Below are 26,190 nucleotides of genomic sequence, written 5' to 3'. Positions count from 1 at the left end.
TAGAGCCAGAAGCAAGAAGTCGGGCCAGTGCCCTCCATCCTAGCTGGGCAGATTTGCTGTAGAATTTTGAGCCTGAGGGAAAAAAACAGATTTGACTTAATCTTTTGGCAATGGAGAGAGATTTAATAACTATATTAAGACTATTTACATTTATAGGGCTTTAAAAGGCCTGTAACATGAATAAAGTTACTGGGATGTTGACGATTAAATCAAAGTGGCCCAGCACGACGTCTGTATTCCCTGGCTGGAAACATAAAATGAAACAGCAACATGGGATGAAAGTAGACAAAACAAGTCATAAGCCAACTTACTCCAAAAGAACCCACAGCCCCAGCCATCCCCTCCAAATTTTATTGACTTTTGTTTTAGAAACAATTTGAAAGTCATCGGTAATAAGATTTCTAGACCACATATCAGGAAAGGCCAAGTGTGGTAAAGGAGCCAAGGATGTCTCTACAGGTAGGGACACTCATAGTCAGGGAGCAAACAAGCTATAAAAGTCAAAGCCTCAGCCAGGTGTGGTGGCACAGGCCTGTAATCCTAGCACTCTGGGAGGCTGAAGCAGGAGGACTACAAGTTTGAGTTCAGACCAGGTAACTTAGCAGCTTAGTGAGATCCTGTCTCGAAAATAAAAAGGTGCTAGAGATGTAGAGCTCAATGTGAAGGCCCTGGGTTCAATTCCCAGGTCTGGAGAAAAAAAGTCAAAAATCTCAAAAAGTAGGGCTGGGGATGTAGCTTAGTCGTGGTGCTGCACGTGCCTGGCAAGCGCAAGGTCCTGAGTTCAATACCCTGTACCAGGAAAAAAAAAAAAAAAAAATCTCACAATCATCAACTATGTTCTTTTTTTTTTTTTTTTTTTGGTACCGGGGATCGAACTCGGGTCTTTGCATTTGCGCAGCAAGCAGTGAAACCACTGAGCTAAATCCCCAGCCCACAATCATCAACTATTACCTGGAGTAAAAGGGCCGACAGTCAGCAGGGCATCACTGATACGAGTGTAAAAACCAAGGTGCTGTTATTCTAGAGACATCTACCAGGGCAACAAAGCACAGGAACAGCAGAACCTGGGCTTCTAGGCACATATTCTCCCACAAACTCTCCAAGGAACCCTGCACAAGTCACTTCCACCCTCTTAGGGATAAAACGAGAATATCATTTCCTGCCTCAAAAGATTGCTGTGAGGCTAAGGTAGATTATGGATACTCTGCCTTGTAAATTCTGAAATGAAACAGTGCCTTGGTGCATGCCTGGAGACACACCAGAGCAGAGGGGTCCACTGAATTCTCAATGTATCAGGTGCACACTATATGTTTATGAGATTCAGGGTTCATAGCTTCAGACACTCACCGTGGTCCCTCAGTAAGGGGGCAGAGGTAGGGTCTAACCCCAAAGCCCACATTTGTTCCACTACCATCATGGCAGCCTCCTTTTTGAAGTTCTGAAAAAGCAACCTCAGATATGTAAACAATGTGAACAATCATTCAATTTTTATAAAAAGTCAGGTTATTTTTTCAATTAACATGTGCTTCAAACAATCAGTAAATGTCTGCATGGCCAGAGCAAGGGCGTAAGGGTCAGTGAGTTCCTCCCACACCTGGAGGGACAGAGGGTGAGGCCTCCCTATGCATTCTCAGGTGGGATGCAAATGCAAACTAAATCAGCACTGCAGGCCAGAGCCAAAGCAATGCAATGGAAAAAGAAATAAGGAATGAGCAATGAAAATGAAAAGACAAAAGGTGTTCCTACCAGATGAACAAAGACAATTAAAAGAACTTAGCTTGATAATTAACTTGGAAGTATTTATGAATGGCTCACAAGGAATAAAGAAAACAACCAGGTTTGAAAAATTATTTTCAGTAGAAGCTGCCTGTATTTGTTCTAATCTCTCCAATCACACTTTAAATGCTAGGATGAAGTCAAAATCTATTTCTTTACCTCTATCCTTTAAGTGCAAGCAAACAGAGATTTCATAGTTACCTATCAATCGGGCAGGTGGGCGTGGTGCTCATCCCAGCACTCTGGAGGCTGTGGCTGGATTACAAACTTGCGTGTTGTTGGGGCAACTTAGTGAGAGCTCAACTCAAAATAACAAAAGGGGATGGAGGTGTATCTCAGCGCGAAGGCCCCAGTGCCGGGGGGAAAAAAGTGACCTATCTTTTTTTTCTGGTACGGGGATCTTACTGAGGACCTTGCACTTGCCAGGAAGGCACAGTGTCACTGAGCTATATATATATCCCCGGCCCCCCACCTATCTTGAAAGTAACATAAATAACATAAGCACAATTTGATAGCACATGTGCAACAAGCCATATGTGAACACTGTTGATAAAGATCACCTGAGAAAGGGGAATGAATTGTTGTGAAACACTTGTTATTTAACTTAGTGAACTTCTGTGCCAGTCAATATAAGTACTTTACATCCTGGCCTGACTTTCTTTCACAAGGAGGGAGGCATGGCAGGCTGTATCTATCCCTCTTGCCTACTCAGGGCGGCAAACAACAGAGCCAAATACCCCTCCTTCACAGTGACCACAAGTGCTAGAAAATGCCTAAAATCTACCAATGTCCTGGTCTTAAACACAGATAAAAAGAAATATTTCTAAGAATAAATGATCAAGTTTATCAATATGACTGGGTCTTAAAAAAAAAAAAAGCCCAATTTCCTTAAGAGAAAGTGAGCCAAAACAAACAATCACACACAGCAAAACTTCCTGCTCTGCCTCTATTATCATCTTGTTCTATTTCTGAGGATTGTGCTGTTGGATTGTGCATTTGTGTTCAGTCAGTAACATATGAACTATGCCAATCCTGGAGTTCATCAGCACAGCTGTCTCCAACTTCAAGAGCTAAGACTCCACCAGAACCCTCCAGCTACCGCAAACTGTTAATATTGTGATTTCTGCAGATTCTCCTGCAGAGGCAGAAGCACAGGCCCTGTGGTACTATGCTCAAGATCTTCTACTTCTCAGTTCCCACAACAATGCCAGGAATCGAAATGGTTTTGAATTGCCAGTGACAGATCCCCACAAGATAAGTTCTACAGTTCACCCAATTCCACGGAAAACACAAGGCCTACCCTTCCCAACAAGGTGGTGAGCTTCTCAGAAGGTTTCCACATACCCTATGCTAACCAAATGTCACGATTATAATTATGGCATTACTTCACAGGAGTGAATCAGTTAATAATTAAATCCAGGGCAAGGGATTTAGTTCAGTGGGTCCGCTGCCTGCCTTGCAAGCGCAAGGTCCCGAGTTCAATGCCCGGTACCCAAAAATAAAATAAAATAATTAAATCCATAATTTTCTTCAATGGATATTAAGCAACCACAATGTACCCAATGGTACAACATCAGGACCAACAACTAGAAAGCTAAGAAGTTGAGAGGTAACTACAAATCCAAAAATATCCCCCATATTCTGATGCAGAATCCACCTGGGTACTAAGCTCAGCTCCAAAAGGTGAGAATTGGCACACAGTGCAGGGGAAAACACTAAAAAGAGTCATCAATTTAGACTTGCAGAGTGGGGCTGGGGTGGGAAAGGTCAAGGAGGACCTCCAAAAATGAATGGCTCAGAACTGGCTGGGAGAATAAGCAGAACTGCACCTGCAGAACGTTAGAAAAAGAAAAGAATGCTTTTGGGTATTTCTATGGCTTCACTTCAGTATGTATTTTATTGGTTAAAAAAACTGGAAAAGAGGGGATCTGCCGTAGTCAGAAAAAGAGCAGCATCGGCTAACATCCCCCTGGAAAGAAATTCAGACAGCCACCAGCAGATGGAGACTAGTACAGGTCTACTACCTAGTGGGCTGTGTGGCCTTGCAGTAGCCGCTGGACTTTATACAGTGACAGGGTCTGGCTTACAAGCTCCCTAAGTCTGTCCAAGGTTGTTTTGTCTTGTTTTCAGGATTCTCTAATGAACAGACCAAGATTCCAATTCTACAGCCAACTCCACATTTGGCGGGGGTGGGGTGGGGGTGGGGGTTACCCGGGATCAAACTCGGGTCCTTGCGCTTGTCAACTCCACATTTTTAACATTAAAGGAGCCTACCTGTGTAGAGTAGAAACTCACCCCTTCTAAAGCTAAGGAAAGACAATGGATCAATATTGGGTTTCATTCCCACAACTGTTATTTCAACTAATGTAGAATGAATACTCCAGTAATAACTAATTCTGATTTGCCCCACCCCATAATCTTGAGGTGGATCACAGGATACTCAACGCCAAGTTTATTTAAATTCACTTTAATCCAGTAAGCCCTTCATGCCTCACAGCACTTTTGGGGCAGATATATCAGAAAAATCATGGCAATGATAGTGTAGCCAATTCAGATAAATTATAAACCAACAGCGTGACTGGCTAGAAAGGATGGGAGCTCTAGAATCAAGAATAGCTAAGGCTGAAGCTGGGGATGTAGCTCAGTACCACAGAAGAGCTCTTGGCTAGCGCGTGAGTACCTGGAGTTTGGGACAGTTCTTCCTAACCAGGCTTCTGAGGCACTCAATTCCCAGCTACTTACCCCCACACCTCAGTTTCCCCAGCTATAAATGGGGATAAAAAATAATACCATCTACCTCACAAGACTGCTGAGAAAGGGCCAGGCATGGTGGTACATGCTTACAGTCCCAGCACTCAGGAGGCTGAGGCAGGAGGATGGATCACTGCAAGTTTGAAGCCAGCCTGAACTACATAATAAGACCCTGACTCAAACAAACAAAAAAAGACTAAAAACTAAATCACTAACGTGCTGTAAAAAGCATTTGGTGTCTTGGGGAAAGAACTTTCTTTATGATTCCTCACCAATTTAATGGGTAACACCTCCTTCAGGTCACTATCTGTGAGTTCACAAGCAGAGTCTGTGAGACACAGTCTCAGTGCTGTACAAAGCCACACACTGGGTACTCTACTGGGCCCTCACATAAGCTACCTCATTTAATCTTCTCAGCAGCTCCAGGGAAATGGGGAGGACTTACCCCTGCTCTATTCACTTGCATAAAACCAAGGTAAGCTAAATAAGCAACCTGCCTTAGATAATGAAGTGAACAAATGACAAAGGTGTGAGCTGTAAGTATACATTACAAGCACATTTAACTCAGTGTCTCTGATTGGCCTCTGGCTGAGTAACTAGTTCGAAGAGACATTTCTCAGATAATTCAGGCTGAGTGTTAAAGGCATCAGGGAATTACTCCTTGATTTCATAAAGTGCAATAATGATACTGTGGTTTCATAGAAAAGCATTCTTATCTTTTGAGAAGTAAGCTCAACTATTCAGGTATAAGAATCTTGATGCTTGTAATGTCTTTGAAATAGTTGAGCAAAAACATTTAAGCCTTATTTTAAAAGGGAGAACTTTTTAGCAATAGGAAAAATATGATGGAGGGTGAAGGCGCAAATCCCTTCTTGGCAAGAAGCAGGTTAGAAAAGAGTTCATGAGAACAAAAGAGAAAGCTGAAGCCAGCATGGTGACACGCCTATAATCCCAACACTCTGGGAGGCCCAGAGAGCAGGACTGCAAATTCAAGCTCAGCCTGGCCAATTTAAGTGAGACCCTGTCTCAAAACTTGAAAAAAGAAAGTAATTCTTTAAAAGGGAGGTAGGAATGTAGCTCATTGCAAGGGTCTTCCGTTCAACTCCTAGTTCAAAGAAAAAAAGAAGAATGGCAGCCCCTCATTTCCAAAGAATCTGCAGCCAAGATCAAAAGTTTTAAAAACAGATAAAATTTGAAGGTCAAAAAATTTTTCCCGCTGGGGATGTAGCTCAGCAGCCTGGCAGCTGCCTGGCAAGGTCCTGAGTTCAATTCTCCCCAACACTGAAAAAATAAAAAAATTTTCCCACTCCTATATACAAAAGACTACTTACAAGATGGGCATGGTAGTGCATGTTCCCAGCAATCAGGAAGATCACTGCAAATTTGACACCAGCCTGGGCTTCACAGTGAGTTCAAGGCCAGCCCAAACTACAAAATGAGACCCTGTCTCAACAAAACAAAACAAACAAAAACAAAAACCTACTTACAATAGTTTGCTGATGCATTTTACATGTGTGTGAATGCAGTACTGGGGATCAAACCCAGGCTTGGCGCATGCTAGGTAAGCATTCTACTACTGCCCTCAACTTTTTAAATTATAAAAGGAAAAATATATGTAGCAATGTAAACCTTAAGATACATTTCTTTTGTATTGACCTTGTTTGAGATAATAGTCTCAGCTATGTAGTTCAAGCTGGCCTTGAACTCACTATGTAGCCCAGGTTGACCTGGAACTTGGGAGGGAGCTTCCTGCCTCAGTGTCTGGAGTACTGGGATTACAGGTATGTCCCACCACACTTGGCAAGATGTTTTTCTTTCTGGAGTGAGATCAAAGGAGAATAGTCAGTGTACATATTTTCTGTACAGAAATTATCTTCTGGGACCATCAACCAAACCAGACAAGATTTCCTGTATTACCATATATATAGTTCTGAATTGAGATGAAAAAGAACATTAGAACATAAATATTATTTTTTGAAATTAAGCACAATTGACCAGTTGCAAAATCTTGATTTACTTCATTGAGGCTAAATATAACAGGTATTTAAATAGCTGAACTATTAATAAAAACACTGACTATATTGTAGAATATCAAGAAAATCTATTTTAGGAGCTGGGTAGCCTACCGTATAGTGCTTGCCCTGCACACATGAGGCTCTGGCTTTGATTCCTAGCATGGCCAAAAAAAAAAAAAAATCTATTAGGGCAGGGGATGTAGCTCAGTGGCACAGTGCCTGCATCTATTTTACAAAGCTTTTGTACATAGGGAAGGGAGAGAGTTTGAGGGGAGAATGGGATAAAATAAAATAAAGTTTATTAAATTAAAAAAAATTCTATTTTAGCTAAGATATAAATACATATATTTCCCCTAAGTCTCCATATTGCTGTATGCTGCTACCAATTCTCTTTATAAGTAACACATCCTGCCTACTTTCAAAAAGTACACGAGGGACCTCAAATATAAAACCATTAAAAGAGGAAATAGAAGATCAAAATTCATACAGCAGAAGAGTAAATAAATCTAGCAAAACCCTAGGCTAAGATGGCTACCATAATCAAGTAATACTTTTACAGTACTTTGCACTTCTAGTGTGCACTAACCCCAGCAACAACAAAAAAGCAAGCATGGCAAGCTCTGTAACTCAGAAAGAGAAACCTTCCTGGCACTAATAATTTAAAAGGCAATTTTCAGGTGGGTCATTACATAACATTGAACAACATAAGGGACAATGACTGTGATGGTTGGACGTTTACTGCCCATACCGCTGCTTTCTGCCCAGGGATTTGATATCAATGCCAAGGTCATCACATTCAAAGTAACTCCCAGAAGGCCACTTCTGCAGGGTCCAAGGTCCCCAGGCTTTCTGTTTCTCTCACTGAAACCAGAACCTGTCTTCACATTCATTGTCTGGTCTCAACCAGGTGGTTTAAACAGTATAGTGGCTGATGCTGAACTTGTTCCCTAAAGCCTGGAATGGAGATAGATTTCTCGATGGTGAATCCACCTGAAATACTTTTGCTTGGGCAGGTGATGAGGTGCGATGAAAAGATGACATGCTGCTGAGAAAAGGGGCAGGCCAGACCTGCACTCTCCAGGGATGGAGCCAAGGAACCCAACCAAGAGTGGCCACACCTCTTCAAAAGCCTCAAAGCTTCACTTCGCCTCCTGCTCCTGCGTGCAGGTACAAACACGACCCAGAAAAATACCTGTTAATTCACCACATTCAAAAGGGCCAAGGCCTAGCAGTACATTCCTTCTCCTTTGTATTTCAGCACTAAAGGCACAACTTTTTTTCACTTTACCATTTCAAGATGGGTATATGAAAGCAAAGCCAAATGTCTAAAATAGACAGTGGATCACCCGCCTTGCACACCAGCAGCACTGGCAGATCAGGGGTTATGGTAGTCAAAGCTCCCTGGGGACCCACAGTAAGGAAATTCCCCTTCCCGAACACCAGCCACCCCCCCACACCCCAAACCCACCCCCCAGCCAGGCAACAGACGCCAAAGGATAAAGGGGCATTTAAAAAAAAGTCAGCTTGCCTAGAGGAGAGCACTGCATTGTCACCTGCTGCAAAAGAAGACCTTCATGCCTCCCGGTCGCCCAGCCCTGAGTCACTTCCCCTCACTGCACTATTGAGTCTCAACGCTCGCGGAGGTGGGGGGCGGGAGGGGGAAAAATCCACAGGGAGCCTGGCGCCCCTAACCCTCAGCCCCCACTATCCACTTCGATCCGCTCGGGGCTCCCTCCGCGTCCCGACGGCTGCCGACCGCTCTTTGCGGCCAAGCGGGCGCCGCAGCTACCTTGGCTAATGGCAGCTCTGAATGGAAGCAGCCCAGCTCCGGATTTATGAATGTGCTGGGGAGGAGGGATATCATGTGACAATAAAGGAGAGCGTCTTATTCACAAAAAAAAAAAAAGTGGCTGGTGGCGGGCATAGGCACTAGAAGCGGCGGCGGCAGCAGTGGCCGCGCGAGGACAGCACCGACCTCGGGCCAGAGACCCGAGACGCCCGGCCCCGCGGCCCCGGCCCAGTCGCACCCTAAAGGGGGAAATGCCCCTGGGCCGAGGCGACAAAAAGCCAAACCTGACCTAGCGACCGCGAGGCAGGAGGGAGCTGTACCCGGCCCAGGGGACTAGGACAAGCACTGGTCCCCAGCCGGGTGGCTCGGGAGCTCCTCGGGTGGAGCGCCCGGAGCATTGTTCCCCTCGGGCCCGCGGGCCGGGCACACGAGCGTGCACGTGCACACGCGAGCGCGCGAACACACACATACACACACGTTCGCAGACAGCGCGCTGTCCCGCACATTCCCGCCCACCCCCGCCGCATAAGCTTCGGATCCGCCCCCCGAGCCGCTCCGACCCGCGGGGCTAATGTGCCGGCTCACACGCGTGTGCACTCTCGTGCCCCGCGGGACCCCTCCAGCGGCTCCAGAGCGCCGGTCGGCGCTCGGACCCCGGCTCACCAGACCCCCGCGCAGCCCGCGCCTGTCTTCCCTTCGCTCCGCCGCGTTTTTATGAATGAAAATGTGGTATGCAAATGAGAGCGATTCAAGAAAACGAAATGGCGGAGCCTGGGCCCCAGTGGGCTGGGGAAGGGACCACAGGGCCGGCGGCGGGGCGGGAGGGCCAAAGTCACCACAAAAAGAACCCACCGCCCCCAAGAAGCCGCAGTGGGGGTGTCAGATCTTCCGCTCCGGCCGACCGGGACGCGAGAGTTCCCCGGAAGGGAGCTGGGACCGCCCTGAGGTCACCCGCGCGCCCTTGGCCCCCGCAGCCGCCACTGGCCCAAAGCGTGAGGGGCCGCGCCACTCTGAGGCAGCCTCTACCCCCTCCTCATCCCGACTAGGAGGGAAATCTCGTGCTTCAACCCGACAGGTCAGCAGTCGCTGCACCCACGTCAAGTTCACCCGAGTCCCCGCCCGGGTCCTCGGCTGCAGCCCCCACGCTGTCCCACCCCCGCGGTGGAACTTACTCGTCCGGGTGTGTTTCTTCGGTCATTTTCTTGTTCACCTAGACGCCTGTCCCGCGGCGGGCAGCTTTGCTCCCTTCATCTTCCTGTGCGCTCGCCCCCCTTCTTCACATCTCCGAAGATCGCCTCATTTGGTGGGGGTGAGGGGTGCTGGAAATGAAGGGGCGCCGCAGCAGAAAGGGAACCAGGGCAACCCGAGCGCCGGGCGAGGCTTGAGTAAGGGGTGCACGGGCAACGCCAGGGAAGAGAGTGAGCACCGTCGGCCCGGCGGGCGGGGGCTCCGGGCTTTGAGCGCGCGGAGGACGAGACGGGGACCAGGGACCGCGGTGGGGGAAAGCAGGAGAAAAACAAGCGCGCCTCGGAGCGGCGGGGCTGCTGCTGCGAAGAGGAGGAGGGCCGGCAGCCGGCAGGGGCTGGGTCCGGGGTCGCCCCCGGGAGGTCGGGCCAATCACGGCTCCGGGGAGCGGTCGGCGGCCGGGGGAGGTGCGCCTTGGAGGCGGTGCAGGGCGCCCCGTCCGAGCCCCATCTCTAGACTCCACCGATTTACTCCATATTGGATTCTCACCGCCGCCAACAGGAGGAGGAAGTAGGGCGGAAGCGATGACGTCTTCCCAGCGGCCAGAGGTGGTGGAGTGCAAAAAGCTTCCTACTTGCAACCGAAAAAAAATAAATAAAGGAGAGAGAAAAAAATAAAAAAACTTTGTCCCGCCTACTGAGCATGCCCGGCTTCCTTTCCCCCTCCCTCCAGGCTTCCAGTCCCGGAGGCGTCGCGGATCGGAGTTGTTTGTGCCGCGTCTGTCTGACTCCGAATCCTACTCGGTCAGGCTCCAGGTTTTAGGAAGCCCAAGAAGAGGGAGGAGGCGGGAGCGAGGGACTCGAACACATCTGGCTCCGGTTTGGTCCCCTCCCTCCTTCCAAACCCTAGGGTTAAAAATCGAGGGAGAGGGGCGGAGGTGGCGCGCTCAAGGGAGTAGGTGAGCAGCCAGAGAGGCGATCTTGCTCGGAGGGACGACCATCCCAACCCCGGGGTGCGAGGGTGTGGATGGCGCAGGTGGCAGCGGCTGGCCTCTCCACCCCAACCCAACCAGAAAAGAACTGAGGGAGGAAGGGAGTTAGACTTTGCCAAGGTTCTGAATGGCAGAGGCTTTTCAGTTTCGCGTGAATCTTGTGATCTTTTGTGTCTGGTAGAAGAGAGGGCATTTTTAAAGAATCATTATTTGTGCAGAGAAAAACAAAAGGCAAATCCAACACAACCCAGAGACGTTTGTATTACATTGGAAATGACGTTAAAAGGTAACTCCAAATACATTGCTTAAATATCCAGTAAATCTCTTCTGTTAATGAAGCATAGACCTTGTCTCAGGGCTTTGAAAGCCACAGTTATTGGGCCAGAGGTTACTAGTTCTGTGGGCTTTGGCACAGGGAGATGGGGGGGATGTCCTCATCAGCTCTCCCAATTGCCTTTAAATTATTTGTCCTGCCTTGTCCTGGAACCTACTGGAGGTCTGGGGGTAGGTCTATGCTCTGCAAAGCAGCAGGGCCAGGGCAGTGGGCAGGACTGGTTTCCTGGGTGTGCAACTGGTGCAGTTGGAGGGGATCTGCTTGGTTTCATGCTCTGCTCTTACAGTCTTGAGATGTTTTCTCATTTTTGAGCAAGGGATTCTGCATTTTCATTTTGTGCTTGGTTCCACAAATTACATAGTGATTGGGTATTTCCTTCTGGGGTCCTGCCAGGGAGCAAGGGACCTAGTCCCTTCCCCTTCCTGGTTTCCAACCATAGTAGACTTTTCCATCTTCCTGAATGTGCCACTAGACAACCAACCAAGATTTTAATTAAATTGGAGCTATTAAGCAAACTAGGAGATTAAGCATTTGCCTCAAATATAGTCTACCTAAAAGGACCATACAGATGGAGAGTCATAAGTGCTCTGGGCTGGGGATTTAGCTCAGTGGTGCCGCCGCCTGCCTCGCAAGTACAAGGTCCTGAGTTCGATCCCTGGTACCAAAAAAAAAAGTGCTCCAGAGATGCTAAGAGTTTCACCTTGAGTCAGGAAGAAACTGGTGGTTTACCCTGGACTTTGTGCTTATCACAACCAAGATCTTTGTGGACAGGGTTTGAGCTCAGCCCCTTTGATGCTGGGTGCTGTGATGTGTGGTGGTAAGGAGAGCACCAGACTGAGAGAACACACCTGCTTTCTAGTTTTCTCCTAGCAGACCTGAGACTCTGAGTAAGGTTTTTATCAATTCTTCAGTTTCACAGGAATAACAAAGCCAACTTTGTCTTTCTCAATTTTGTTTTGTTTTCCTGGTACTGGTGATTGACCCCAAGGCCCTTGCCTGAACTACATTCCTAGTTCTTTCATTTTTTTTTTTTTTTTTTTTTTGATAGGGTCTCACTAATTCAGTAGTTACCCAGGCTGGGCTAGAATTTTCAATTCCCCTGCCTCAACCTCCCAGTGTGCTGGGATCATGGGGATGCGCCACCACACCTAACTAAGTCTGTCTCAGTTTTTGAGACCACTAAGAGTCTTAAGAAGCCAAGCATGGTGGCACAAGCCTGTAATCCCAGCATTTGGGAGGCTGAAGCACGAGGATAGCCATGAGTTCGAGGCCAGTGTGGACAACATAGTGGGTTCAGGGCCAGCCTAGAATACATAGTGAGACTCGGTCTCAAAAAGCAAAACAAAACAAAAGTTAAGAGTCTTAAGAGAAAGCACTTAGACAAAGGCAAAACCTGAAGGTTCTCTAAATCCCATAACTACGCAGTTTTCACCTTTGACTACTGTTTTCCCTGAGGGTATTGAAAGAGATCCTACTCTCACTCTTCAGAACCTCCAGGAACACAGGTATTTTATTCCTGTCAAAATTATCCACCCTTTGGGCAACTCTTGGGCTCTACCCTCCAGTGTCAGAGAGCACAGATGGCAAGGTGGCAAGTGTGGTGGTTATTAATTTCTACAGGTAGGCAAGCTCTCTGAGCCTGCTGGATCATTGTTGTCACTCAGCCAGCTGTCTGCTAACAGTGAAGGACTGGCAGAACCAGTGGACCAGGCAGCCAGAGGAACAATGGAAAACATTTTTTGGTCCAAGAATCACAAGGTCCCCACTGAGATCTCCTAGTGCCAGGTGCCAGCTGGGGCATCTTGAGTTGGGTTTTAGCCACAAGTTCAGTCTCCCCTGTGTCAGAATAATATCCACCACATAGAGTTGCTGGAAGATGAAATGGGCTGTAGAGTGAAGATACCGTAGAGACAAGATCAGGGCAGCTTGTTCCTCTCTTCAGTCACCTGAATTACCAAGTGCTCCCCTCCGTCCTTGTCCTTCATATTTCTTTAAAATTTTAAATAAAGCCTTTCTATTCTTTTCTGTTTTGTTCATTACACAGAAGGGGCCTTTTGATGGAAACATTATTTTATTTTTGGTACCGGGGATCGAACTCGGGATGATGGAAACGTTATTAATGGTTCACCTCGTGATTAACTGGTTGAGGCCAGTCTGATTTTTGCATCTTCCTAGCATCAATGAAGATAAGGTGAATAACTGAGATGTTTATTGATTTGAATACCTCAGTGTTATCAAAATCCACCGGGTCGGGTCGTTTCTAGAATTGAGTGTATCACTGATTTAGAGCTTCATTTTAAAGACACTGCCACGTTAAGGATCCACATCACTTTCTCTCCCTGCTACCAGCAAAACAGGGGCGGGCAGCTCTGAACACGGTCTAATCAAGAGTTAGAATTCAAGGAAGGTGGTACAGCTTCAAAAGTAGGATCGATCTGCTCAAGACTTCACGCATACCTAGACGAGTCCCCAGTAGGACCCCACCTACCGGCCTCCCAATTCTGAACGAAGCCCGGTCCTTTCCGCCGGCGCCCAGGAAAGCCTGGCGCGCGGAGCCGGAGCGACCTTCTCGGGCGGCGGGACGGACATGCTCAGTAGACCCGCAGGTCCTGTTTCACTCCGAAGCTGGCCGCGGCCCTCGCCCCCTCCCGCCCCGCGCGGGCGCTGGGAGCAGCGGACATTTTAGCCCGCTCTGCAGCCCACTTTCTCTTTGGTGTCTTTCATCCCCCTCTCGTCCACCGGGACCTGGTAGTGCTGGGAGTGTAGATTTCCCCGGGGGTGGGGTGGGACCCGATCCCTCACTCACTGCCCCCCAGGGACCAGGAGGATCCGTCCGGACTCCGTTGGGCCCTACGAGGAGGCTGCCGGGCTGGCAGCGCCCCCACGGCCGCGCCCAGCGTTCCCCGCGCCCCGAAGCGCGCGCAGCTGGGCCGGGCTTGTCCTCGCCTCACCCCCACGATGCCCCTTCGGTATTTCTCAATGACCGGCGCTGCGAGGACACTTCCGACTCGGGCGGGAGGAGTGTCGTTAACGCTTGGTTTATCAGTTCCTTCCGGTCTGCCCTGCCCGGCCCGGCCCAGCGCGCAGCTCGGCCACCACGCCCCGGGCGCTCCGCCGCCTTTACGATTCCGTTTAAGTAAGCGGTCGCGTGTGCCGTTGTGTGCCGAGGGAGTTTATAGCCCAGCTGTCTTCCCCCAAAACCCGCTGCTAGCAGTGGAAACCCAAGCCGCCTGGCAATGAAGGGGATGATGCAAACTTAGAAAGTGACCAGGCGCCCGGGAGCAGCGGCGCGCGGCGGCCCTGCTGGGCATGAATGGCCGGGCGCGGTTGCATAATCCGCGTGGTATAAATAGCCGGCGGGCGGCCGCCGACGCGCTCGCTCGCTCGCGTGTACCGTTATCGTGCAAGGCTCCATCCCCGGGCGGCTCACTCCCAGGTCCTCTTCCTCCTCAGCTCAATGCCAGGATTTGAAATAGCCCAGATGAAAGGGCCCGGCCCCCGCCTCCCTCCCCCTCTGAATTCATGTATTATGAATGAAAAGCCAGCCCCGCTGCTTCCCGAGGTCTCCACTTCAGGTAGGAGAGAGGCTGAGTCCACGCAGAGATCCCCCCCAAAACTGGGTGTATGCGCCCCTTGTGGGAGGGACCGAGAGCAGGAAATCATTGACCTGGCTGGGAAGGAAACGCTCTCTGAGAAAATGTAATGCTCAGGGTTTGCCTGCAGTTTCAGTTTTCAACTGAACCAACCTCAGTCGATTTAAGAATGGATTATGGAAAGGGTCCTTGCACCGTGCCTACTCGCGCTCCTGCCACAGGCCGCTGCCTCATGGGAAGTGCAGTTTCATTCAGAGGAACGGTTCCTACCCACTACCATCCCACCTGCTTAAGCAGCGCTAGAGACAGCAACCCCGCTCCGGCGCCCCACTGGCTTTAAGAGACTCCCGGGGAACGGTGAGGTTAAGAAATACTAGTGCAAGTCACTTCAGCCATTTTCTAGTTCTAAAGTCCTCCCGAAAAGCCTAATCGGAACCCTACACCCACAGCTGAGTTTTTACATTTTTATTTTTTCCAGTTAAAGTATACAGACCCCCCCCCCTTGTTCTAGACACTAGTTGCAATTTAGCTTCTTAAAATTGCTGGTTTTGGCAAGACGTGGTGGTGCACACCTCTAATCCCAGGCTTCGGGGAGCTCGAGGCCTGCCTCGATTACATAGCAAGACCCTGTCTCAAAAAAAAAAAAAAAAAAAAAAGGAAACCAGTTTTCAACAAATGGATTTCTAGCCCTTGAAAGGCAATGGTCAAGGTCATCGTTTTTCCTATTGGATACCTTTCCCCTGAATCTCCATTTAGAGTGTCAGGTACTCTATGAGGCCGAGGTTGGGGTTGGGGTGGTAGGCAAATGAACCCGGCTTCCTGCTATAAGGTGGTATTATTGAGGCTACAGGCATTTAAAGACTAGATTAGAGCTGGATGTGGTGGCCCACGCCTGTAATCCCAGCACTCTGGAAGCTGAGGCAAGAGGATCCTGAGAATTCCAGGCCAGCCTGGGCTACATAATTGAGTCTAAGGCCAGCCTGAACTACACAGTGAAACCCTGTCTAAAAAAAAAAAAAAGACTAGATTAGGATAGTGGAGTAACTGTTCAAAAAAAGAAAAGAGGGCTAAACAGAAGAGAAAGCAGAGATCAGGGAGAGGAAGTCTGCCCAGAAGAAGGGGTGTTTGAGCCATATTTTGAAGGAGGGCATGATGGCAGTAGTGTCGGTTGATAACTGGAAGAAAAGGGTTGCTTGGCATAGAGAGCATGTAAATACCAGGTCCTGAGATGTAAGCCAGGGTGGGGGAGGCGGGGGAAGAAGTAATGGGGAGAGGGGAGAAGTTAGGTCTGAGACTACACTGTCCTTGCTAAAGGAAGTTAGACTATTTTGAGGTCATGAACCCTTTGTAATGGGTTCACAGCTGATCTTTGTTCAAGTCCCACTTATTGCCTTGGCCCCTATAGTTATGGAAATGTAGGGCAACTGGGCGCCCATTGTCCTGGGGATTAGGGAGTCAAACCACAGTCTGAAACTGACAGCTCCTGGGCCAGATAAGCTTCGGTTTTGCCCTTTTCTTTTTAAAATAAGGTTAACAGTTTAAAACATTTTATATAAAACTAAAGGTTTTTACTTCTTTCTGAAAAACAAATGGAAAGATCTGGAGATAGTGAATACACCAAATTCCTGTTAGGTAACCCTGGATTCGTGCTGAGTGGTAGCTGCTCATTTTCTGGCTCTCAGGGGCATTTGAGTTTTTGACCCCTGGCATGTGAGAAAGTTTTGTGATGGATCAAGCCCCACTCTGAGGTCCTAGGTACTTAGAGCTTGTCACGGGGTAGAGCAGTTTGCCTGAGGAGCCCTGGGCCTCTTGGGAGGAAAGACCCCAGTCCCCAGTCTCTTTCTCGGAAACTGTATTAGAGCTGGGCCTAACAAGCAAGGTAATAGCCAGTGCTTACCCCAGCTCAGGCTGGGTGTCTAGGAAACCCAACCTAAGATAACTGTTAGGCTGTCTACTACCTGGGAAGCTGGCAGTTTCAGTGATTAACTGGAAAAAATCACCAAATAGGATCATGCTTGTACCTCGTATTTATGGAACAGATTATACAAGTCACATAACCAAACCTTCTAAGCACAGAATGGTAGACTTAATTTTTTTTTTGCAGCACTGGTGATTGAATCAAGGGCCTCACACATCCTAGGAAAGTGCTCTACTCCTGAACTACATTCCCAGCTCTTTTTATTTTATTATTTTATTTTGAGACAGGCTCTTGTTAAATGGTCCAGGCAGGCCTTGATGTTTTGATCTTCCTGCCTCAGCCTCCTGAAGAGCTGGAGTCATAGGCATGTGCCACCATTCCCACTAGATTTTACAATTTCAGTAGATTGATTATTCCAGACATGGAGGATGTAGTACTGGCCATGGAAAGAGGTAATCAATTCCAAATACACAAGTTGGGTAGAAATACGTTGGCTTTATGATCTATGAGATATGAGACTAATGAAGAAGTCTGGGATAATTTCCAGGTTTCCAACTTGAGAAATTTGTTGCTTTCTGGTTCTCAATATGAGGAGGATCATCAGTGAGGAGAAAGAGAGGGGCTTGAATCTCTCAAGATGAAGACACAATAGGCAGCTATCATCATTTGAGTCTGGGACCCACAGGACAGGTCAGGGATTGAAGGACACAGGTGGGCCCAGGTGGAGGAGAGCAGAGCCCAGAGATGGAGATAAGGAGCTTGAAACAGGTGGGTTCTGTCTTGCCAGAAGCCTGAGCCTGATGCAGACTGTTTTTTTATTTGTTTAGTACTGGGGACTGAACCCAGGGCCACTCTACCACTGAACTACATCCTCAATCTTTTTTTTTTTTGGTACTGGGGATCAAACTTAGGACCTTGTGCTTTCGAGGCAGGCACTGGCCACTGAGCTAAATCCCTGGCCTCATTCCTTTTAATTTTAATTAATTAATTGCAGTATTGGAGACTGAATCTAGGGCCTTTCCACTGAGGTATAATTCCAACTCTTTATTTTGAGACAAGGTCTTGCTAAATTGCCCAGGTGCGTCTTGAACTTGCTTTGTTTTGGGAGTTTGTTTTTGTTTTGTTTTGTTGAGACAAGGTCTCCCTATGTAGTTCAGGTTGGCCTTGAACTCACAGCAATCCTCCTGCCTCAACCTCCCAAGTGCTGGGATTATAGTGTGCACCAGTGTGCTGGACTTGATGTGGACTTCTAAGATGTGAAAGCCAACACATTGTTTTTGTTTTATTTTGGTTTGGTTTTTTTGCTTGAGCTATATTGAGTTGGGTTTCTGTCATAGCCAACAAAATTTTAAATACCAGCAGAGTGTGGTGGCACACGCCTATAATCCCAGCACTTTGGAGGTTGAGGCAGGAGGATCACTGAGTTCGAGCCCAGCCTGGGCTATACAGTGAGTTCAAGGCCAGCCTGAACATACAGAGCAAGACCCTGTCTCAATAAATAAATAAATAGTAATAATATTTTTTAAATACCGAAATAGATAACCATACTTTTTTTTTTTTTTTTTTTTGGTGCCGGGGATCGAACTCGGGTCCTTGCTCTTGCGCAGCAGGCGGCGATAGATAACCATACTTTGAAAGTGAAAAAGACTGAGAGAAACTAGGGAATGGAACATAAGGGTAATTTTAGAAGGTGGGGTTTAGATTTAACATAGGGACATCTGGGATCAGTGCCAGGGAGTTTCAGAGATTAATTTAATAGAACAAATTCTCTCAGGAGTTAGTCAACACTTATGAGTTGTACTGTCCTCTCCTAGTCCTAGTATCCTATCATCATCACCATAAGTCATAGCTCCAACTCCCTCTTAATATCATGTCTTGTTTTTACTTTTTTGTTTTTTAGTACTGGAAATTTTTTTTTAAATTTTGAGACAGAGAAAGAAAAAGAAAGAAAAAAAAGAAATAAGGAAAGAAAGAACAGGGAGACAGACAGAGACAGGTTGGGTTTAGTTTCTGATCCTCCTGCCTCAGCCTCCTAGAATGCTGGAACTACAGGTACGTACCACTATGTCCTTTATTCCTCTTTCTCTTTCTTTTATAACTCAATCTCACTTTCTCACCCTTCTCATCAGCTTGTACATTTGGAGATGATCTCAACACTTCAAGAATGAGATCAAAGGGCTGGGGATTTAGCTTGGTGGTTTTGCCGCCTGCTGTGCAAGGACAAGGACATGAGTTTGATCCCCAGTACCAAAAAAAAAAAAAAAAAAAAAAAATCAAGATCTATGGTCAACTTTTTTAAAAAATTAATTTTATTGGTACATTTTAGGTACACTATATAATGACACTTATGATTGGAAATTTACACCTTTATGGACAACTTCTTTATTTCCTCCATGTTGGCAACTGTCCATATTGGGACAAACTGATCACTATCCATTTGGGATATCAAGTAGAGATCCTTTGATAAATTTTCTTATGAAAAACAGAATTCTAATTGTTTCTTCAGACATTCTTTTAGATCTTCTGTAGAAATTGCCAAACTGCTTTCTCCAGAAGTGTCATATATTTGGTAACTCATATCTTCAGGTCCTAAAATCATTCCCTCAGTTGGTTCCTCAATGCCAGTAGTATTTCTTGTGGTTTCACAAGATGGAGAACATATTATTTCATATTCTTTACACATATCTTCTGAAAGCTCTGTACTGCCCTCAGTTTGAGACCCTGATGTGGCTGCTGTTTCATGCCAAGAGCTTTCAGTTCCATGAGTTACAGGAGTCCCATCAGGATTTCCAGGAGGAATTTCTTGCCATACTTTGGCATTGGGATTTATTTATTTATTTATTTATTTTGGTACCAGGGATCGAACTTAGGTCCTTGTGCTTGCACAGCAGGCAGTGAAACCGCTGAGCTAAATCCCCGGCCTGGCATTGGGATTTAAACCAATCCCTTTAGATGTTACCTCCATGAGGAGCAACATGTTGTCCTCCACTCAGTCCAATCATTTTCGTCTCCTGAACTCCCACAGGTTCAACTCTCTTTCTTCTATAAAGATAACAGCTGAGGAATGAAGCTTAATGATAGAATCAGAGCTTAGAAAGAGGCAAGATATATCACATACAGGCTGGGGATTTGGCTCTGTGGTTTCGCCACCTGCTGCACAAGCACAAGGACCCGAGTTCGATCCCCGGTACCAAAAAAAAAAAGACATATCACATACAGGTACAAATTCCCTATGCTATATATTATCATTATGTATGTCTAAAATGTACCAATAAAAAAAAGAATCAGAGCTTTTAGAATTGAAAGAAAACAAAGGACTATGTGGCAACTGTGACTCCAATAAACTTTTATTTTGCCGTGCTTGAAGTTGAACCCAGGGCCTCTCGCATGCTGGGCAAGTGTTCCACCACTTAGCTATACCTCAGGCCACACCAAACTTACTACCCAACCTTTTTTGGAATAGCAAAAGAATACACAGAAGAGGAAAACAAAATACAGAAAGATGCAGTTCATATGTCAGCTCCCTTTTGCTGCATAACAAACTACCAAAAATATAATGGCTTAAGATGACACACATTGGGCTGGGAATTTAGCTCAGTGTTCCGCTGCCTGCCTTGAAAGTGCAAGGTCCTGAATTCGATCCCCAGTACCAAAAAAACAAACAAACACATTTACTATTCCTCATGGGTCTCCTCTGCATCAGTTTGTTGGCCCTTTTAGCCTGATCCAGCTCAGCTGAGGCCAGATGGTCTAGGGCAGCCTCACTCACAGGGGTAAAGAGCAGGCTGATCAGCCAGTAGCCTTGGGCGGGGCTTCCTCATCTCTGCTCCCGAGATCTACTCTCCCCAGCCACCAGTCAGATGGGATCACATGGTGGTGTGGCAGGGATCCCAGATCGGCAAGAGGGCAAACCCCAGTGTGCATGCATTGTTTAAGGCTGCTTGCATCACATTTGTTCATATCCCATTAGCCAAGGAAGTCAACCAGAATCAGAGCCAAAAAGTGGTGAGTAGTCTCTCTGTCTCTCTGTCTCTCTCTCTCTCTCCCCAGCACTAAGGGTTAAACCCAGGGCCTATCACTGAGCTACATTCCCAGCCCTTTTTATTTTTTTATTTGGCGACATAGTCTTGCTAAATCATTAAGTTGCCCAGGTTGAGTTTGAATTTGTGATCCTCTTGCCTCAGCCTCCCAGAGTGCTGGGATTAAAGGCATGCACTATGATGCCTGGTCTTTTTGTTGTTGTTATGAGACAGGATTTCATTATATAGTCCAAGCTGACCTTGAACTCAGTGTGTAGACCAGCCTATCTTGAACTTTCAGTCCTCTTGCCTCAGCCTCCCAGAGTGGTAAGATTATAGGCATGCACCATACCTGGTTTAGACTCTCCTTTTTTTTTTTTTTTTTTGGTACCGGGGATCAAACTCGGGACCTTGTGCTTGCAAGGCAGGCGCCAGAACCACTGAGCTAAATCCCCAGTCCCAAGACTCTCCTTCTTGATGAGAAGAATGGCAAAGCCATATGGCAAGCAAAATGCATGTAAGGGGAGAGGAATCTGTAAACACTTTCACAATCCACTTTAATTGATAACCCGCATTTCACAACCTAAAGGACATTTGTATTGGTATACATTTATCACATATGGTATCTAGTGTGTTTATGTATACAGATAGGTGATATATAATAAGACATATATATACACTGTATTATGATACAAAAATATGATACACATATAAGTATATTATCATGTATTCAATATATATTTGTATAGATACACCATTTATATATAGGAGTGCTACTTGATGAAATTAACTTCTACCTGTGTCGTCACTGATTTATATCAGTTCACAACTAATACTGCTTCATGTTTAGTAGATTTGTACAAAGTGTAAGACTCCTCTCAGCTGAGTGAATAAAGAAGCTCTGTGAACTTGTCCTGCTTGCCCTTCTCTCTCAGAATGAAAGTTCTGTCTCTGATTTGCCTTACTTCTTAAAGTAGGTAATGTTCCCAGAGAGATCTGGACAATTAGAATGTTTGTAAACTGAAGCATGTTTAAAAAACACTAGGGAAATTAATTATTTAAAGTTGCTCTAGATTGAAGAATGTGGAAAAGCAAATAATCACTCCTTCATTTGCTCGTTATATCAACTCAGATTTTGTACATAAGTGTTGAGATCAGTGAAAGCAAGGCTCACCTGTCTGCTTTATGACAGTGACAGAGGCGTCAAGGTGGGTGCATGGTGAAGTGGGCCAGTGCTGGTGGAGAGGAGGGTGGTGAGGAAGGTGTCGCAGGTTGAAGGGGCCCCAACCAAGGCTCTGCCACCATCTCCCCGTGGCCTTCCCACCTGACCCCATGGCACGCGGGCCGCAGGTGGGTAAATCACTGCAGAAAGAAGTAGAGCACAGAAGTCAGGAGGGGAAAGCAGGTAAAGTGTAGTGACAGGTGCCCTGTAGGCCACACACCCTCCACAGCATCAGGAGGAGTGACCAGAGACTTCTCCCGCAGGCCTCATTTGAGTGTCACTTCCTCCGGGCAGGTTTCTGTCACCTGCCTTGGCTCAGCCAGCTGCTCGGACCACAGGACCACATACACCCTCTCCTCTGTCCTGGGCCTCTCCACACCTTTGGAAACTGCTTATCTGTTTGTCCACAGTCCCTTCCCACAAGACTGTGAAGTCACTGAGCTCAGTAGAGATCATAGCCTGACCTCCCTCTGGGTCCTTTGTATGCCAAGTAAGGTTGCCTTCTCTCTTGCCCTCTGAAAGTGCATTTGGCCCCATAGCCTTAGAGAAAGTGTCCTAAATGACTTCTCAGTGTTCCCACCCCGAGCTCTTGGGGCTCACCGGTGATGAGTAACAGGCTGGGCAGGTCCCAGTGAACAGCAATATATATAGTCAGAGTTCTAAAGTTCAGAAGGACATTAAGGAACTACCTGTTTTAAGATGAGGAAATGGGCCCAGATAAGCAAAGTGACTCAATTAAAACCACACAGATAGAGAAGGGTCACATCCGGAACTGTCACTCAGCAACTCAAAATCCAGATTGTATCACCAAGGTGCCTTTGTGGCAGTAGTGCTGGATATGCCCTTGGCACTTGCCTCCAGTTAGGCAATGGGAGCTGATGTCATGTCGCTTATCAAGGCTGTTACTCATTTGTGAAGGAGCAAAGGAAGCCTTGCTTTAGCTTTCCGGAGACTGTCGGGGAAGGGGTCTCTGCATGTGGCTTGGATTCGAGCTTACTTTACATTCTACTGGGCACAACCCGATCTTGGGCTAGGGGTGGCTGTGCTTTTTATTGAGTATAGTATTTTCCTCTATATTTTTCATTACACTGAACTGTCACAGTGTGGCATATAAAATGTAGGAAGATACTTTCTAGGGAGACTCTAGGAAAGTTCTCTTTCTGGTTTTTTGTTTTTTACAGTTCTGAGGGCTGAACCTATGGTCTTCGAACTGAGCTACATCCCCAGCCCTTTTTTTTTTTTTTGGGTACTGGGGATCGAACTCGGGTCCTTGCTCTTGCGCAGGCAGCAGGCGGTGAAACCACTGAGCTAAATCCCCGGCCCCCCCAGCCCTTTCTTAAAATTTTTTTTTCCTGAGGCATGGTCTTGTTAAATTACTGAATTGCTCAAATTGGATTGAGCTGGAACTTGGAATCCTCCTGCCTCAGCCTCCTAGGGTGCTGGGATTACAGCCATGCACCAACACACAGACTCTAGGAAAGCTTTTGATCCCTAAAGAGAGAGAGAGAGAAAGAGAGATGAGTGGAAATGCCCCATCTCTATCCACCACCTTCAGAAGTTCCCATGTGAAGTTGGGCAGGGTAGTTCATACCCAGCACTCTGGGAGGCTGAGGTAGGAGGATCGCAGGTTTGAGCCCAGCCTGGGCAACTCAGCAACTTAGCAAGACCCTGTCTCAAAATACAAAGGACTGGGGATCTAGCTCAGTGAGAAGGTCCTGGCTCAACCTCTAGCACTGAAAGGGAAAACTAACCAAAACAAAACATTCCTATGTGAGGCAGTGATATTGGAAGCTGCCTGAGGGAAAAGCCACAAATATCCAAAAAAAGTTCACTTTTCACTCAGACTCTGAAACTGTTGAGCTACTGAACAAGTCCCAGAACCCACTGCCATCTGACATTCATGTTTTGTGAAGTAGTACATCTTTTATTATTTAAACCACTTTTAAGTCTTCCTCTTGTTGCTTTCAGCCAAGCTAAGTGAATCACACCTTGTACACACAGCCCTCCCTGCCCCGAAGTGGTAAATCTCGAAGTTCGAGGCAGTTGCCACCTTGCACAAGAGGTCTAACCAGCAGAGCTCACTTCTGGAATCTTCTCTGATTTTTGTAGGCAGAGACATTTTTGGTGCTGTTCCGGTGCTAATTAAACATTGGGCTACCTATCAAAACACAAAGAACCTTTAGCTTCTGTGGCTTACTGTATAGGCAACAAGCTGTACTCTTGTAACATGTGGTTAGAACTCAGTGGTGTTGTTACATTGTTCTTTGTGATTACAAAAGTAGGCCATAGCATGCCTGTAGTACAACCACTCTGAGAGGCTGAGGCAGGAGGATTGCAAGTTCAAGCTCAGCCTGGGGAACTTAGCAACTTCATGAGACCCTGTCTCAAAGAAAGTGGGGACTGCAGGGGGTGGTGAGTTATCTGGGTTCAGACCTCACCCAGGAGAGGGTGATTGGCTGGTAGCCATCTTGGAGAGGGACTAACTGAACTCTGAACTCAGAACAACTTTGGACAGACTCCATCTAGTGGCTCCTGGTGGCTCAGTGTGGGTGCTGAGTTCAAGTTAGCAGGAGATCAGGGAGTGGAGTTCAGGCCAGCAGGAGATGCATAGACTGTTGTAGGCTCAAGAAATCTGGTTCCAGCCTCGTAGCCAGAAACCGACCTGAACTTGAGAGGAACTAAAGGGGCAGTCTGGCTGGGATTACCCACTACCCCACCGTGAAGCTGCAGCTAGCTTGCTGGGATTAGTCAGTTTGGCTCTGGACTCTGCCCACATTGCCTAACAGTGACAGCAGAGACACACCTTGAATTGGAGTTTTGGGGTAATCTTTTTCTTTCTTTTTTCTTTCTTTTTTTTTCTCCTTCCTAGTTCTTGTTTAGTTTAGTTTTTTCTTGATTGTTTGAACACAGTTTCTACTTTTTTGTTGTTGTTCTGTTCTCGTTTTTATTTTTTCCCTTTCTCTTTCCCACCTGTCCTCTTCACCAATTTCCTAAAGTTTGTCCTCTAGCCTTGCTTCTGATCTGATCTCTTCTTCTATTGCTGTTTTTTTTTTCTATTTCTATTTTTTACTGCCTAACCCTTTTTATTTTTTATTTTTATTTATTTATTTTTTTTGGTACCGGGGATTGAACTCAGGTCCTTCCGCTTGCGAGGCAGGTGGCGAAACCACTGAGCTAGATCCCCGGCCCTAACCCTTTTTAAATCTTCTCCCCCAAGGGTAAAAAGCCCATATTAAGGGCCACAATTTGTCATTTTCTAGGCTGTATTTGATGCTATTGTTATTGTTGATTGTACTACTTTGGCCAAGGTGACAGAATTGTGCTAATCAGTTGTTTCTTCTGGTATACCAAGACTAAGATTGCCTAAGGGTCTTAAACCAAACCAAAACAAAAACTTATAGGCCAGTGCCAAAGAACTGGCAGCTGGGCCAAGTAAGCAGACATTTCTCATCCCCAATAAATTGAAGAGGCAAATCCAGCAACAGACTCAAAACCCAAAAGCTAGCTATACCTAGAAGACACTTCTGAGAAGTAGTCATTTCCTAAGGGTTCTGAATACTGGCAATAAAGCTACTCACCATCAGCAATTTATAAGCATCAACTCAGGAATCAAATTAAAAAAAAATAGAAAGGGGAAGACACTTAAATAAGATGCAACCCCCACAGAGAGATTTCTTAAAAATCAATCCAGCAGCTGCTAGATGATGCAAAGAAGGATAACATAAGATTGATTGAAGTCGATGAAAAAGCAGGAGATAGCACAAATGACATAACAAACCTGTTCTCAGAAGAAATGACAGAAAACTTCCGAAATAGGGAAAAAAAATTTCACATACAAATAAAGTGAGGCATATAGGACTCCAATTAGTCATGATCAAAAAAAAAAACTTCCCCAAGGCATATAATAGTCAAGATTCCAGAAATTCAATACAAGGATAGACTATTAAAAGCTGTTAGAGAAAAGAAACAAATCGCCTATAAAGGAAAGCACATCAGAATCACAGCAGACTTCTCAACACAAATGCTCAAGTCAAGGAGAGCTTGAAGTGAAGTATTTCAAGCCCTAATGGAAAATAAGCTCCAACCCAGACTGATGTACCCTGCAAAACTATCCTTCAAAATTGATGGAGAAATAAGATAGTTCCATGACAAAGAGCACTGAAGAAATTCATGACCACCAAACCAGCACTCCAAAGTATTCTGAAGGAGATTCTAGAAAGAGACCATAAGTATTACAGCTCCATGAACCCCAACAGAATGAATCCACTAGGCAAGGCAAGAAATTAAGCAGAAAAAGACATAAGGAACCCAACAGCAGGAAAATAACATGACAGAGATAAAACAATACATATCAGTTATAACTATCAGTGTTAATGGTCTTAATTTAACAATCAAAAGAAACAGACTAGCAGAATGGATCAAGAAGCAATATCCAACAATATGCTGCATACAAGAAACACATTTAATCAAGAAACAAATTCATAGGCAGAAAGCCAAGGAATGGAAAACAATATTCTATGCAACAGGAACCCAGAAAAAAGCAAGGGTAGCTATTTTATTTGCAGACAAAGTGGATTGCAAGCCAAGGCTAATTAAG

At 46.2% G+C, this 26,190-nt stretch overlaps 1 protein-coding gene and 1 pseudogene across 2 annotated transcripts in view; one reads left to right on the top strand and one right to left on the bottom strand.

The window, feature by feature from the left end:
* Spred2 (sprouty related EVH1 domain containing 2) overlaps nucleotides 1-10,378 on the bottom strand; it is a 131,229-nt gene extending 120,851 nt beyond the window's left edge. The window contains exon 1 of the mRNA XM_004849957.4: nucleotides 9,504-10,378. Coding sequence (XP_004850014.2) covers nucleotides 9,504-9,529 — 26 coding nt within the window. The 5' untranslated portion in view covers nucleotides 9,530-10,378. The remainder of the gene's footprint in view (nucleotides 1-9,503) is intronic.
* Nucleotides 10,379-14,123: 3,745 nt separating this feature from the next.
* LOC110350276 (formylglycine-generating enzyme pseudogene) overlaps nucleotides 14,124-26,190 on the top strand; it is a 29,575-nt pseudogene continuing 17,508 nt past the window's right edge. The window contains exon 1 of the transcript XR_015453067.1: nucleotides 14,124-14,416. The product of XR_015453067.1 is annotated as a formylglycine-generating enzyme pseudogene (transcript). The remainder of the gene's footprint in view (nucleotides 14,417-26,190) is intronic.

Source organism: Heterocephalus glaber, unplaced genomic scaffold (assembly GCF_053883595.1).
Source record: "Heterocephalus glaber isolate CG9 unplaced genomic scaffold, H.glaber_assembly_v1.0 deba00001457, whole genome shotgun sequence".
NCBI lineage: Eukaryota > Metazoa > Chordata > Mammalia > Rodentia > Bathyergidae > Heterocephalus > Heterocephalus glaber.
The sequence above is the reverse complement of the archived record's forward strand: the minus strand, read 5'-3'. Positions and strand labels throughout refer to the sequence as shown.